Source organism: Schistocerca americana, chromosome 2 (genome assembly GCF_021461395.2).
Source record: "Schistocerca americana isolate TAMUIC-IGC-003095 chromosome 2, iqSchAmer2.1, whole genome shotgun sequence".
Classification (NCBI taxonomy): domain Eukaryota; kingdom Metazoa; phylum Arthropoda; class Insecta; order Orthoptera; family Acrididae; genus Schistocerca; species Schistocerca americana.
The window spans coordinates 711,019,976-711,035,509 of NC_060120.1; the positions used below are offsets into that span (position 1 = coordinate 711,019,976).

Here is a 15,534-nt window from a genome sequence, read left to right on the forward strand (position 1 = left end):
ATTTGGGGAAAAACCTCGTTTTATAATGGGGTAAATACAGCAACTAGTAGACTCCAAAGATTCAAATGATCATTGCCACTTTGTTCTTTCTCTTGTCTTCCTCATTCCAACATAGGAATCTGTATTTCAGTTATTTAAATGTTTCTGAACACTTGCTTGGAGTTAGTGTAACCTTTTCATCTTTGGTTAATAAAATTAAATCTTCAGAAAGATTGAATGAAGACAAATTCTGTTGTCACTCACACCCACAATAGTGTTAACACACTGTTGAGACAAAATGTTGCACGTGATGTGTAAGGAAATTCTCTTACAGTATAAGAGATTTGGGCATGCAATTTAAAAAAGACAGCATGAACTAATACAACAACTGTGAGCTCACAACATGGTTTTTATGAGTGTAAACATAATACGTAAGAAAAGACAAGTTAGAATAGGGAAGCAAAAACATGATTTAGGATAGTGTAACATGAAAATATTTGATATGAATGTCAAAGTTTGATTTCATTTCAAGAAAATTTAACAAATTCAGAATGGTGGTTGATGCTGTATTTGAAAATTTACATCGTTTTCTGAAAATGAAAGACAGAGAGAAAAGGTAAAACACAGTAATGTTTCAGAACATAATTTACTTTAAAGAAACACATCGCATGGTGGGGATGGAAGAAGCTCAGTAATGGACATTCTGTTTACCCATACAAAGTTCTTAAGATATGTAATTAACTTGTTGTTCTGTAATTTAATGAGCTTTTTATTGCAAACTAATAAATCGATTCCCTGAGTGCAAGAGAGTGTCTTTCACTCTCTTTTGCAGTACATTCTTCCTTGAATTATGTCTGATATTTCAGTGCTAAAATTATCTGTCCTGCTGGAACAAGTGGAATTTTGGCACTAGCAAATATTGGAGATTGCGTCTTCCCAAAATGCCTATAACTAATTAATTAATTTAGAATACTACAGAAAAATTGTATTATTTTTATGAGTACACACTTTTGGGCTCTACATAATTAGTGTCTCAAAGCTATAAAACAAAAAGTAAAAAGCACTACTTTCAGTTTTCTGTAATTAACTAATGTTGATTACTTTCTACATTTATTTAGGTTTCTGATCCTAAGGAAGTATATTCAGGAAAGCGAGTAGCAGATAAGGAGCTGACAGAAGACCAGATGATTGCAGAGACACTTGCTCTTGTCATGGGTGATAGCCGTATCTGGTCTGCTGGAACATACTGGGAACGCAACAAATTCACAAACAGAACATTTTTTGCACCATTTGCATACAAGACGCAGCTGAACACAAGAAAATACAAAGTGGAAGACCTTGCAAGGCTTAAACAACCAGGCATGTTTTCTTATATTCAATCTAGTAGCACATGTTATATAAATATTAGGCTGACCAAATGAGATATGTGTGACACCTTTTTTATTTTTGTGGCTGTTTGTAACCATTATTGTTAAGTCATACTGAAAAGCTTTAGTTCTTTATATGCTACTACTGACTATTTGCATGCCATCATAGTTTTTTCCTTCCCTGATACTTTTATCATTTATGCAGGACAAAGACTAGCACTTGTACCTGTCAATAAAATTCTTCTGGGTATGGGACCACATTGCAAAATGTAGAATTCAGCAACGTTTGGCCACTGTTGCAAACTCCCTTTCTCATAGTATTTGTTGACTCAACATTGGAGAATTTTACATATTGACAATGTGATCACATAACTTGAAAAATTTTATTAGCACTGACAACAGCCATGGAAGCCAACACTACACGTCGTGTATCTATTTGTCATTAGCTCCCTGTCAGGTAGGTCTTATTTTTTAGACATTGGTTTTTTCATGCAGTATGTGTTTTTGCTTCACTACTGTTACTGACATATTTCTTCTGTCTTTAGTAACTTCTTGTCGGATAATTAATGTATCTCAAAGGATAACTAACATATCTTCTGAACAGTACACTACTATTTGATTTTTCTGTTGATCCGATTTCTTTCTTTCAAATATTTAGCAATACCATACAAAAATGTGAAAACTTCATTCGCTTTTCAACTGTCAGATATTTACAGCTAAGAAAACCGAAGCTTTCTCAGGGGGCATTTTATAAGTTACTACAATGAATAAGGGTAAATTAATTACTCTCTTTTTTTGTATCAGCATAGTTTATTTGGCATCTATTTCAATATATGCATTGCTGCTCTTAAATTTAATGGTTTAACTGTTTAAAAGTTGAATGTATTTAGAACCAATTTTTAGGTGATGCTAATGGGAGATCCTACTCCATATGTATTAGTTGACTTGTATACTGAAAGATGATCATTAGAAAATGTAGTTAACTATTTGGTAGGTGTAGCTTGCGTTTCACCAGAATGGAATATCAAATTATGGTGCATCATACATTGATAACATAATGCAAGTGGAAGGGTTGTGTGTTGACAGACACGAGAAACTATTTATACCGTATTTCTTGTGAATTTAGATTGGTAGAAATATATCATAGATCTGTTCCAACATTGACTATTCGCCAAACATTAGCTAAATTTTGAATTATTACTTTCTGTGTGTTTTGTCACTGACAGTTTAACATAGCTGTTTAATCTTCACAAATAAAGTTTCCAGGCAGTAAGTGTATATTCTCGAATTTCTTAAGTACAGTGTTTTTTGTTTACATAAAGAATATGTTACATAGCAGTCTTATTTCACATCACCTGTGCTCTGAAATATGTAGTGTGGTGATTCATTTTCAGTATGTAATGTAAGATTAATTGGACACCTTCACATGTGTTAATTTAATATGAACATATCTTAAATTAACATAAATGATAATCTTCAAGTATTAAAATGTCTTATTAAGTGATATGAAGTATATGTTTTAAATACTCTAAGAGTTAACATCATTTCATATATCCTGAATTACAAATGAGTTTCTTCATCACTCAGGTTTGTGTAACAACGCCCACAATAAAAAATCTGTTATTGTTACCCATGACATTTTTATTTTGTGAAATCTTGCTTTTACCATTTATTGATTGATGTCTATTTTCAGATGAAGTTTATACAAACAATGAGTGGTTCAGATTCTTGAAACAGCGGTGGTCCACAAATTTTGACTCTCTCGAAAAATTCAATCTGAAAATTAAGATTCGCTTCAATGAAATGGGAGAATATTTGAAGAAACACGAACGCTTCCCAACTTTCTACAGGTAATGCTGTTCGCACATACAAAACTGCTAGGTTGTTCTGCCTCCCGTAAATCAAATTCAAATTATCTTGGAGATACCTGTAAATCTAGAGCTGCCATTCACAGTTCGTAGTAGTTAGCATATTTAGAAGGAGCTATCTTTTGTGTGATATATGATGATATTCAACCATGTCAGAGTTTTCAACTTATTGTACTAGCGGCATGTCATCAATGTACGTACCATTTCTTGTACTAGTCATGAAAGAAAGTAAGAGAATTATTGTTTAATTAAAAATCTTCAAGGCATGTATGATATGATGTGGTGGCTCAATACATAAGTGTCAGACTACAAATTCTAAGATTGGGGGTTCGATCATCAGTTCTCGTAGTTCTTTCTGTTACTTGTCACTTCTGGTAATGATTTAAATATGTGAAAAATGCAAAGTTGCACCATGGTTCAGAGTTTTCATTAAAGTGTAGGTCCCACTGTTAACTGGCTGGATAAAATAGCTCATAGGTCAGAAGAAGGGCACCTCCAACAGCACATCACCAGGTAAAGCTCTCCAATGTTCAAACATCATTTGGGTTGAAGAGAGCCTACGTTATTTAGATGCAAAAATTTGTCTTGTAAGTTACTTATTTCTATGAGTGTGCTTCATCTGCTAAACGACAGTTTTGTACACAAAATAGCAAACCAGATATTAGCACCAATAAGGGGCTAAACCAGATTGTTAGAGCTCATTCACATTTGATAATTTTGTGTGGTAAAATAGCAAAATTTGGGAGAATCCAGACTTAAAGAGGCCACTTGTTATACAAAACTACAGCTATAGACAGCATAGATCATATTTACGATATTCTACAAGAAATTATTGTTTCAGAGCCGCCAATTTGGACCACGGATACTGGACATCACCATTCTTTGATTGTGAAGGCAAAGTGCCAAAATGGATAATTACCTATGCAGCACCATTCTTTGGTTGGGACAGTATTAAGAACAAACTGGAATTCAAGTATGTACTGCTAAGGAGGTGTGTGTGTGTGTGTGTGTGTGTGTGTGTGTGTGTGTGTGAGACCCTCAACAATAGCACCTCTCCTTCACCAGTCACAATTTTCCTTCATTATATGTTTTTTCAGATTAGGTGTAATTTATAAATTTTTAGCTGCTTGCACTCTTCATACCCCCTTCCTCTAGCATAAAACAGGTTTCTAGTAATAAAGCTTGTGAGGGGTGGTGTCAAGACACATGAATAAGGTTTAGTGCCACAAGAGTAGCAAAGAGCCATGACTTCCTTTCAGATGCATACAACAAACACTCTTCATTTATAAATTATTACCACCAAGTGAGATAGTAAAATGTAGAGACAATAGGGTAATACTGTATTTACCTGAGTATAAGATGATCCTGAATATAAGACAACCCTCCTTGTTTTAAGATGTTTCTCATGAACATTTCACAGATTCTAAATTAAGGTCATTTATTCCTTGTTAATTTTGATAATATGAGGAGTAATAAAATAGATGAAAGTAATTGTTTGCATTATTTTTATCTATAGTGCCTATTTTTATTTTAGCCTGTCATATGTCATATCACTATTTTTCATTATCACCATCATCATCATAACAGGACAGTAGTGCCACAAATATCTGGCTATTTCTCCTAAAGATGTTACAATTACTGGGGTTGTGGTTGGGTGGGATTTGAGAAAAACAGAGCAGATTTTGTGTATATATTGATGAGATAATGTTCCTCTGTGTGCTGCTATCACACATATCGTCTGCCTGTCACTTTCTCATTGGCTTTGTATCCACAATATTTCTGCATGGAATAGGTAAGTATGCCAGTGGCCCCAGTCTAGACTTTTAGCATCTCCTGCAGATTTGTATGCTATGTTGAGTAATTTTCCAGTTTTAAAGTCAATTCGATTCTAAGGACAAATGGATTAACTGCAGTTTAAACATGATACATGATCTTAACAGCCAAAGTACACAGAATAGATTCCCATGGTTATCAACATGAAATTTGCTGTCTGCTAGTCACTCCCCACCCTCCAGTTATCGTAGTCCTCAGCCAAACTGATGTCAGTGTCCCCTCTCCAACCCTTCCATAGTGATATGCTTTAGCAATAGTGAAATATAGATGGCAATATCCTCTGGGGTACAGGTCATATGTAACAACAGAAACGAATACATAAATAAAAGGCTGCAATCATGATTCACTGCAGTTCTCGAACTTTTGCTCATCCAGTGATCTAGAGCCGTCTGGTTTTACTATCTCTATGATGAGCCTTTCTTGTGATAACAATTGCAGGCAGTTCAGTGTCATTTATTTTGTCTGTTACACTTTTAATTCTGGATTAATTTTCTTTCTCGTTTCATCTTAATTTCACCATCTTGCTGTAAAGCTGCTGATGTTTTTCCCCGATATTCTAATATGCAAAAGCAACTGAATTTCTTATTTTCAACTCACTTGGTAAATCATTACAGTTTCTCACAAGCAGATAAAAGTATTGACTTGGGTTCAGAATCAAGTAATGGTTTTTGAAGGACTAGATTTTTGCCTTTGAATGTTAACTTTACTTAAAAGCAGCAGAAATGTATGGTATATGTATGGTATGCATACATGTAGGACGACTTTCATTACAAACCTGTTCAAATACAACAAAAGTTTGTAAGTTGACAGAATCACTGTGTTCCACAAAATTGTCAATTTTTCAGCAGAGCTTTAGATTGTTGTACCGGCTAGTTTATAGTTTCCTATGTATCCCTTGCAAATTGCAGTGGTGCCAGATGTCAAATATCACGTGACTGTTCAATCCAGGTCAGTACTGTATTGAGTGCTTCGGTGTATTGGGAAATCTCTAGCCTATTCAAATGTAAGCATTGTTTACTAATCCCCACACTTTGGAATTCCTTGAAATAATTTGTATGCAACACCATTAGCTAAAGCTTCATCTGTAACCGTAAGATGGCCCATATATTCGTCTATTAAACTATATAAAAATATAATAGAGGGAAACATTCCACGTGGGAAACATATATTTAAAAACAAAGATGATGTGACTTACCATACAAAAGTGCTGGCAGGTCGATAGAAACACAAAAAAACACATACATACACTCAAAATTCTAGCTTTCGCAACCAATGGTTGCTTCGTCAGGAAAGAGGGAAGGAGAGGGAAAGACGAAAGGATGTGGGTTTTAAGGTAGAGGGTAAGGAGTCATTCCAATCCTGGGAGTGGAAAGACTTACCCTAGGGGGAAAAAAGGGCAGGTATACACTCGCACACACACACATATCCATCCACACATACACAGACACAAGCAGACATTTGTAAACGCAAAGAGTTTGGGCAGAGATGTCAGTCGAGGCGGAAGTGCAGAGGCAAAGATGTTGTTGAAAGACAGGTGAGGTATGAGCGGCGGCAACTTGAAATTATCGGAGGTTGAGGCCTGGCGGATAACGAGAAGAGAGGATATACTGAAGGGCAAGTTCCCATCTCCGGAGTTCTGACAGGTTGGTGTTAGTGGGAAGTATCCAGATAACCTGGACGGTGTAACACTGTGCCAAGATGTGCTGGCCGTGCACCAAGGCATGTTTAGCCACAGGGTGATCCTCATTACCAACAAACACTGTCTGCCTGTGTCCATTCATGCGAATGGACAGTTTGTTGCTGGTCATTCCCACATAGAAAGCTTCACAGTGTAGGCAGGTCAGTTGGTAAATCACGTGGGTGCTTTCACACGTGGCTCTGCCTTTGATCGTGTACACCTTCCGGGTTACAGGACTGGAGTAGGTGGTGGTGGGAGGGTGCATTGGTCAGGCTTTACACCGGGGGCGGTTACAAGGGTAGGAGACAGAGGGTAAGGAAGGTGGTTTGGGGATTTCATAGGGATGAACTAAGAGGTTACGAAGGTTAGGTGGACGGCAGAAAGACACTCTTGGTGGAGTGGGGAGGATTTCATGAAGGATGGATCTCATTTCAGGGCAGGATTTGAGGAAATCGTATCCCTGCTGGAGAGCCACATTCAGAGTCTGGTCCAGTCCCGGAAAGTACCCTGTCACAAGTGGGGCACTTTTGTGGTTCTTCTGTGGGAGGTTATGGGTTTGAGGGGATGAGGAAGTGGCTCTGGTTATTTGCTTCTGTACTAGGTCGGGAGGGTAGTTGCGGGATGTGAAAGCTGTTTTCAGGTTGTTGGTGTAATTGTTCAGGGATTCCGGACTGGAGCAGATTCGTTTGCCACGAAGACCTAGGCTGTAGGGAAGGGACCGTTTGATGTGGAATGGGTGGCAGCTGTCATAATGGAGGTACTGTTGCTTGTTGGTGGGTTTGATGTGGACGGACGTGTGAAGCTGGCCATTGGACAGATGGAGGTCAACGTCAAGGAAAGTGGCATGGGATTTGGAGTAGGACCAGGTGAATCTGATGGAACCAAAGGAGTTGAGGTTGGAGAGGAAATTCTGGAGTTCATCTTCACTGTGAGTCCAGATCATGAAGATGTCATCAATAAATCTGTACCAAACTTTGGGTTGGCAGGCCTGGGTAACCAAGAAGGCTTCCTCTAAGCGACCCATGCATTTCGAAATCTATTCTGTTGTCTTATTTTCTCTTTCTGTTTTTGCCAGTAGGTTCACTTGATTCACCTGGTCCTACTCCAAATCCCATGCCACTTTCCTTGACGTTGACCTCCATCTGTCCAATGGCCAGCTTCACACGTCCGTCCACATCAAACCCACCAACAAGCAACAGTACCTCCATTATGACAGCTGCCACCCATTCCACATCAAACGGTCCCTTCCCTACAGCCTAGGTCTTCGTGGCAAACGAATCTGCTCCAGTCCGGAATCCCTGAACAATTACACCAACAACCTGAAAACAGCTTTCATATCCCGCAACTACCCTCCCGACCTAGTACAGAAGCAAATAACCAGAGCCACTTCCTCATCCCCTCAAACCCATAACCTCCCACAGAAGAACCACAAAAGTGCCCCACTTGTGACAGGGTACTTTCCGGGACTGGACCAGACTCTGAATGTGGCTCTCCAGCAGGGATACGATTTCCTCAAATCCTGCCCTGAAATGAGATCCATCCTTCATGAAATCCTCCCCACTCCACCAAGAGTGTCTTTCTGCCGTCCACCTAACCTTCGTAACCTCTTAGTTCATCCCTATGAAATCCCCAAACCACCTTCCTTACCCTCTGTCTCCTACCCTTGTAACCGCCCCCGGTGTAAAACCTGTCCAATGCACCCTCCCACCACCACCTACTCCAGTCCTGTAACCCGGAAGGTGTACACGATCAAAGGCAGAGCCACGTGTGAAAGCACCCACGTGATTTACCAACTGACCTGCCTACACTGTGAAGCTTTCTATGTGGGAATGACCAGCAACAAACTGTCCATTCGCATGAATGGACACAGGCAGACAGTGTTTGTTGGTAATGAGGATCACCCTGTGGCTAAACATGCCTTGGTGCACGGCCAGCACATCTTGGCACAGTGTTACACCGTCCAGGTTATCTGGATACTTCCCAGTAACACCAACCTGTCAGAACTCCGGAGATGGGAACTTGCCCTTCAGTATATCCTCTCTTCTCGTTATCCTCCAGGCCTCAACCTCCGCTAATTTCAAGTTGCCGCCGCTCATACCTCACCTGTCTTTCAACAACATTTTTGCCTCTGTACTTCCGCTTCGACTGACATCTCTGCCCACACTCTTTGCGTTTACAAATGTCTGCTTGTGTCTGTGTATGTGTGGATGGATATGTGTGTGTGTGCGAGTGTATACCTGTCCTTTTTTTCCCCCTAGGGTAAGTCTTTCTGCTCCCGGGATTGGAATGACTCCTTACCCTCTCCCTTAAAACCCACATCCTTTCGTCTTTCCCTCTCCTTCCCTCTTTCCTGATGAAGCAACCATTGGTTGCGAAAGCTAGAATTTTGAGTGTATGTATGTGTTTTTTTGTGTTTCTATCGACCTGCCAGCGCTTTTGTATGGTAAGTCACATCATCTTTGTTTTTAAATATATAAACTACATAAAAACATTGATCTGAGCAGGAATAGTTTAATCTGTGAATATAAGATGACCCCGTATTCCTCGAATGACAAATCTGGGAAATAACTGCATCTTAATCAGCTAAATACGGTATACGGGAGAAGTGGGAGTCAAAACATATCTTCTGACCCTGGTTTATATTTTCCATTATTTTTGTAAACAGCTTAAGACAAGTGCCATAAAACCCCCTTTCAGTTACTTTCTCCAGCCTTGTCCAGTCTAAACTTAGTGCTGCAGGATCACTGGAGGCCAATTTGAATATACTGTATGGTGATAAATACTTGAAGTCAAATTGCAAATGGTAATACATTCTTTTTAAGGTGGCAAGTCATGAATAAAAGTAAAATTATTCTACCACTCATTACTCCATGGCTGCCGTAAATTAATAGAGAACACCCACCAACAAAATTGAAAGAAATAAAATAGCAAAAGTTGATAAATTCTGTTGGAGTACCTTAATTACTGAAAACAACAGATGCAGCTTGTAAATAAATAAAAACTACAACAGCAAAATTTTCATTCAGAAAGAGAACAACTGTTAGAAAACAAGTCATTTAATACAGAAAAGAAAACTTTTTTTTCCCAAAGACATTCATCAGCATTTTGCTTCTATGTGGTTTTGAAACTTGAACACTGTTGAAGACAGGGATGGAAGTGTGGCTTTAGATAAGGTTGACAAGGGCCAGCTGGGCAGAAAGAAAATCCAATGAAGATGCTTTGAAAGGAATCAAGGAGCAAATAAATTTAATAGCAACTATCCAAAGAAGGAAAATGAAGCATTTTGGACTTTAATATGGACAAAACAAGTTTGTAAAATATCCAAAAACCAAGGTGAGGCCAAGGGAAAATTAGTAAAAGATTTTTTGCAAGTAAAGAAGTTGTAAAGAAGGCAGCATTAAATAGAGAAGACTTTGCACTGACAAGGTATAGCCTTTAGAAGCTGATGATGCTTTACACCTTAGTTTAGTGTTTGTTTGACTGGATTTATTATAGTGTAAATATGAACAACAGCACCCCATTAACAGAACTAAAGTATGTACATTGTTAGTTGTTTTCACGTAATAGAAGTTCTGACTCAGCAGCCATAGTGTGTCTGTCTTCCTAATTTTACATTTTTGGGATTGTTTAAGGGGTGTTGTGGCAGTAACAATGGACTTGATGCAGCTGGATGTCAACCAATGTCCTGACAAGTATTATGCACCAAATGCATTCAAGGGAACTCATAAATGTGACAGGAAAACATCCTATGTAAGTGTTTACATATTGTTGTTTCTTACTTAAATACAATTTATTATGAGTACTGACACAGTTGTATTATTTTTAGTGTGTCCCAATTCTTGGCCGTGGATATGAAACTGGAAACTACAAGTGTGAATGCCGTCAAGGTTACGAATACCCATTTGAAGATCAGATTACGTACTTTGATGGTCAGCTAGTAGAAGCTGAATTTGGGAACATAGTTGTTGACAAACCAACCAGGTAAGAATGCAGTTCACACAAGTGTATTTCATTTATGATTATCCAATGCAAATATGTACACAATTCTTGTGTGAAACACGTGGCATCTTAACCCACAAAACCACAGCATAATTCATATTATTCCATTTAAATCGTATAGGTATGCTCTGCTTCTTTTATATATCCACACATACATACTGAAGACTTTTGGCACACACACACAAAATTTTTCTTAGAATTGTATTCGCTCGCTTTATGATGTCTGTGTCAGCAAGTCTTTCCTTCCCTTCCTCCGTCTGTCTACATGTTATGGTCCATGCAGATCCTGTCTCCAGCCACAGTCTTATTTACCTGATATGTAAAATCCAAGTTCTGGCTGTTTTTTAACTTTCCGTGACTGTTATCAGTATGTTAGGACTATGTGAGGAAATAGACTTCCTTTACACCAATTGTCACAAGCCACTTTTGATAACTCCAAGTGGAACTAATAGTTTCCATAAAGTAGTTAGACCACATGTCAAACCTGATAGGGACAGCTTCACAAAGTAGATGAACAGCGTTTTGTTGGCAGGACACTTAGAAGATGCAACAGATCTACTAAAGAGTCTGCCTACACTACACTTGTCCATCCTCTTTTGGAGTACTGCTGTGTGGTGTGGGATCCTTACCAAATAGAATTAACAGAGTACATCGAGAAAGTTTAAAGAAGAGCAGCACATTTTGTATTATCCAGAAATAGAGGAGAGAGTCACTGACATGATGCAGGATTTGGGGTGTCCATCATTTAAACAAAGGCAGGCATTTCTCGTTGCGGCAGAATCTTCTCACAGAATTTCATTCACCAACTTTCTCCTCTGAATGTGAAAATATTTTTTTGATACCAACCTACATAGGGAGAAACAATCATTAAATAAAATAAGGGAAACCAGAGCTCACAGGGAAAGGTATAAGCATTCTTTTTTCTGTGTGCTGTTCAAGATTGGAATAATAGAGAATTATTGTGAAGGTGGTTCAGTGAAACCTCTGCCAGGCACTTACATGTGATTTGCAGAGTAGCCATGGAGATGTAGACATAGAACACACACACACACACACACACACACACACACATTCTGTGTTCAAATACAATGGATATTCTCCACAAGGGATTAGCACAGCTTTAAAGAGGAAGAAATGTAACCACTCACAAGATCAAGGGGAGAAGGGCTGCTAAACTCAAAGGCATTCTTCCCATATGTCAGCAGTATTTTGTTGAAATTAGGCAGAACCCTAAAGAAATATGTTAAAATTTTCTGACCATCTACAAAGACCAGTTTTCTTCTCAGCTCAATAAGTATGATCTAGGTTTTCGGAAGGCTAGAGTCAATGGAACACCATGCCAATGTGGCAAAACTTGCATTGGTCATACTACACGCACAGTATGTGAAAGGTGCTTGGGAAATGATTGCTGAACTCATTACTCACAGCCCAGTAAGAAAATCACCAATTATTTGTATAAACTTAACACTGTGCACCAGCGATCGTGAGATTAAAACACTCATCTGAAGATGATTGCATGCTTGTCTACAAAAATATCATTGCAAGATGTTGAAGTTATTTGGCTGCAATTCTGAAACCTCATGGAATACTCTTTATACCAGGAAAACTAAGAATCACATAGCCTCACCTTAATGTTTTATTGGTACCTGTGCATATGGGGTATTGTGCATTCACTGGTCCTTGCCTAATGTGCATAAAGGTTTTACTTTTTCTGCTACAGCATATTACAGAATATCAGAAGAGAAATTTTATCCTCTGCTTAGATTTTAATTTATGAGAAAGTTTATTCTGAAATAATTGTCTTCCAGTTCACCAAACTCCTGTAATGCCTTTTCTTCCAAAGACTCTTTCATTTTGGAAACTGAACAAAAGTCATAATATTCTGGCCACCATTCAGTCAAAAGTCTTCTCTTTCAGTAGAAGAAATATAACTATACCACAGTACTGTCAACCACCTCAGGTGTTTTATTCATATTATACACATATTGTTTGTTAAGCAAATTATTTTGAAGTTTCTTAACAGTTTGATATTCAGGGCATATAGTTGAATATTATGAATGTTCTATACTGAATCACTGTGGGCATGATTAACATACTACCTATATTCTTGTTTTATTCGAAAATTGTTCAGGACAAACCCTGGCAGCTCTTATCACACAGCATTTGGCAGCAGGCATACATATCCAGTCTAAGCTGTAACCTTATGTTGACTGTTCATTACTTTTTTTTTTTTCACGTTACTGTTCATATTGATGTTTTGTGGCACAGGTATGACATGTTTAACTGTCGTTTGGCTGGTGCAGCAGCTTTGAGCGTCAGCATATCTGTCCTCCTTTTGATGGTGGTGTTGCCACACATTGTCCAGCGATAGCCCATAGTTTACACCAGTGTACCACTGAAGGAAGATTTACACTAGGGATCAAGAACCTTACTGTACAAAATTGAAAAAAAAGATACATATGTTATTTGTTGTATAATATGAAAAGTAGTATTTTATATGTTAACATGTATGTGCAAACGTTCCCATCACTTTTCCTTTACCTACTTAAATATGAATTTCATTGAATTTTTAATGAATGCACATTCCATAACTATATTTCTGCAGTGTGATGTGTTGAGTTCATACATGAAATTTGCTAGTTTTAATTGTAGTTTTTTTTACCATTTTATGTATTTTATGCCTTGGCTTTAAGAAATCAGTTATATTATTTTGTGTACCTTTACAATGACATTTCTGTTATATTATTTGGGGAATCTATGTTTGCTTTTTCCCCCAAAAAACAAGTGAAGAAAATACTGTGAGCTGAACATTGTACTTTCACCTATCTCAGGTTATTAGTATGGAGGGACTGAACTATAATAAAAGACAAATGTTGGCAATTTTTATTCATAAGCCATCACAGAGTGATCAATGATCTGAAGTTTTACTAATTAAAAGCAAAAAGAAGACTTGGTTGTAAGGTATTTTTAACCCAAAGAGTATTCCAAGGTTATGTAACTGGCAGCTATTATTTTTTTTATTAGTTGGTTAATTAGATTGCGAAAAAGCATTTTAGAATGTACAAAATACTTTGTGAAATATCTGTATGTGTTGAAAGTGAAATGTTATTATTATTATTGTATGCTATTGTTTTTATATGAATTTACTGATTTTTAATTATGATATTACATTAAATCCGTCCATTACATCACTTCTGCAACTGCTGAAGTAATAGTATTACTTCCTAAAGGAAGATAATTATATTTTGACATTTATAATTGATTTACAGTGTTTGTAATTCTGTAGATTCAGTTAGAATATTTGCATTACTGAATTTATCCAGTTACATTATGATCTTTATTGTGAAATATTTCTGTCCTGTAATCAGCAATGATAAAGCATATTTTTGATGTAACCATTTGTTATAACAAGATAAAATTATATCTATACTTTTTATAAGAAATTCTATTGACTTCTTTTGATGATTTATATTGGTGAAGGGAAGCCTATGAAATATTTTCCAAATAATTTAAAACATTGATAAATAAAACAAATAGCATAAAGCTTTTCTATGGAAAAACCACTTTGGATCACTTGACTTTCATAATATGACAGGCATCTGCCCAGCTTGTGTTCTTTGTGTTGGATAGAATATTCCATCATATTTTGGGTGTACATCTGGAAAATATATCTGTTCCAGATGTTCACCTGAAAGAATATGGAGTACTTGCCTAAATAAAGCCAGGGATGATATATCACAGTTTCTTCACTTTGTAACTAGGTAAAGGTGGATGCCAGTATCAACACATACAGCATTGCCTGTGTGCCTTTTGTAGGTCTATTCCTTGAAAATTGATGTCCAAATGTGAATTACTCATGACACACATCCTACCTTGGTAGAATTGTCCTGTGTGTTATTTTCTCATAGCAGTTAATTAAAGGTAGAATGTCTCTTCATCCCCACCTCCCTTTTGAGGTGATAGAGCAAATTAACACTGTAACTTCAGAATGTAATCAGTCCTCAGATTTTAATTTCAGAAAAGCCTCATCCATTTGGAATTTCTGCTATAGTACAAGTAACAGTTGTATCCTCAAAGTCACTGTTTCATTAAAAATTAATATAATAAATTATGCAAGTTTCTGGTATAAATTCCCATATTGGGACTGTATTGATACTCACAGCGTAACATTTACAAACCATACTCAAATCAAGATAACAATTTCCAGGGACAGCATCTTCCAAATGTTGAGCATCATGTAGAGTGTTGAGCCACATAACGGTGAACATCAAGACAGTAATGTTAAATATCTCCACAGTCCACTGGTAACACAGACTTTTTATCATTAACGTTGTTGTTGTTTGCTGCTGCTGTTATTCAGCAAATGTGTTAATTTCTGTCCTCCGTTGTGATACTAATGAATAGGGATGAATGTGTTTTCAAAGCACAGAACATCTAACAAAATAAACCAACTCAATAAATGTTTGTTAATAGTTTGGTGGGTACTTCAGTAAAGAAAAATGAAGAAGTATTTTGAAGATTTTGTCACAGGGCATATGAGAAATGAAGGTTTGGAAGGTGACTGAAGTCTACTGTAGAGGATAGTATTTCAATCTGGTGACGTTAGCTCGCCCGAAATTTGTAATTATACGAGTGACAAATTGATTTTAGTATGGTATAAAGTGATTGACCATCAACTTCTATAGGAAAAGAAAGTCATACAAGGAAAAAGTATTTATATGCCAACAAATTTTGAAGGACATATCAGGAAACTTTTCCACTGCTCTAGTTGTGTGTGTTTCCATTTGAATCATGAAATATACTGCATGAT

The 15,534-nt window shown here is 37.2% G+C and overlaps 1 protein-coding gene across 1 annotated transcript in view; it reads left to right on the forward strand.

The window, feature by feature from the left end:
- Positions 1 to 14,167, forward strand: part of LOC124593723 — a 61,640-nt gene extending 47,473 nt beyond the window's left edge. Inside the window, exons 9-14 of the mRNA XM_047132038.1 lie at positions 1,098 to 1,338; positions 3,040 to 3,196; positions 4,056 to 4,187; positions 10,358 to 10,475; positions 10,552 to 10,706; positions 12,993 to 14,167. Coding sequence (XP_046987994.1) covers positions 1,098 to 1,338; positions 3,040 to 3,196; positions 4,056 to 4,187; positions 10,358 to 10,475; positions 10,552 to 10,706; positions 12,993 to 13,095 — 906 coding nt within the window. The 3' untranslated portion in view covers positions 13,096 to 14,167. The remainder of the gene's footprint in view (positions 1 to 1,097; positions 1,339 to 3,039; positions 3,197 to 4,055; positions 4,188 to 10,357; positions 10,476 to 10,551; positions 10,707 to 12,992) is intronic.
- The last annotated feature ends 1,367 nt before the right edge of the window (positions 14,168 to 15,534 follow it).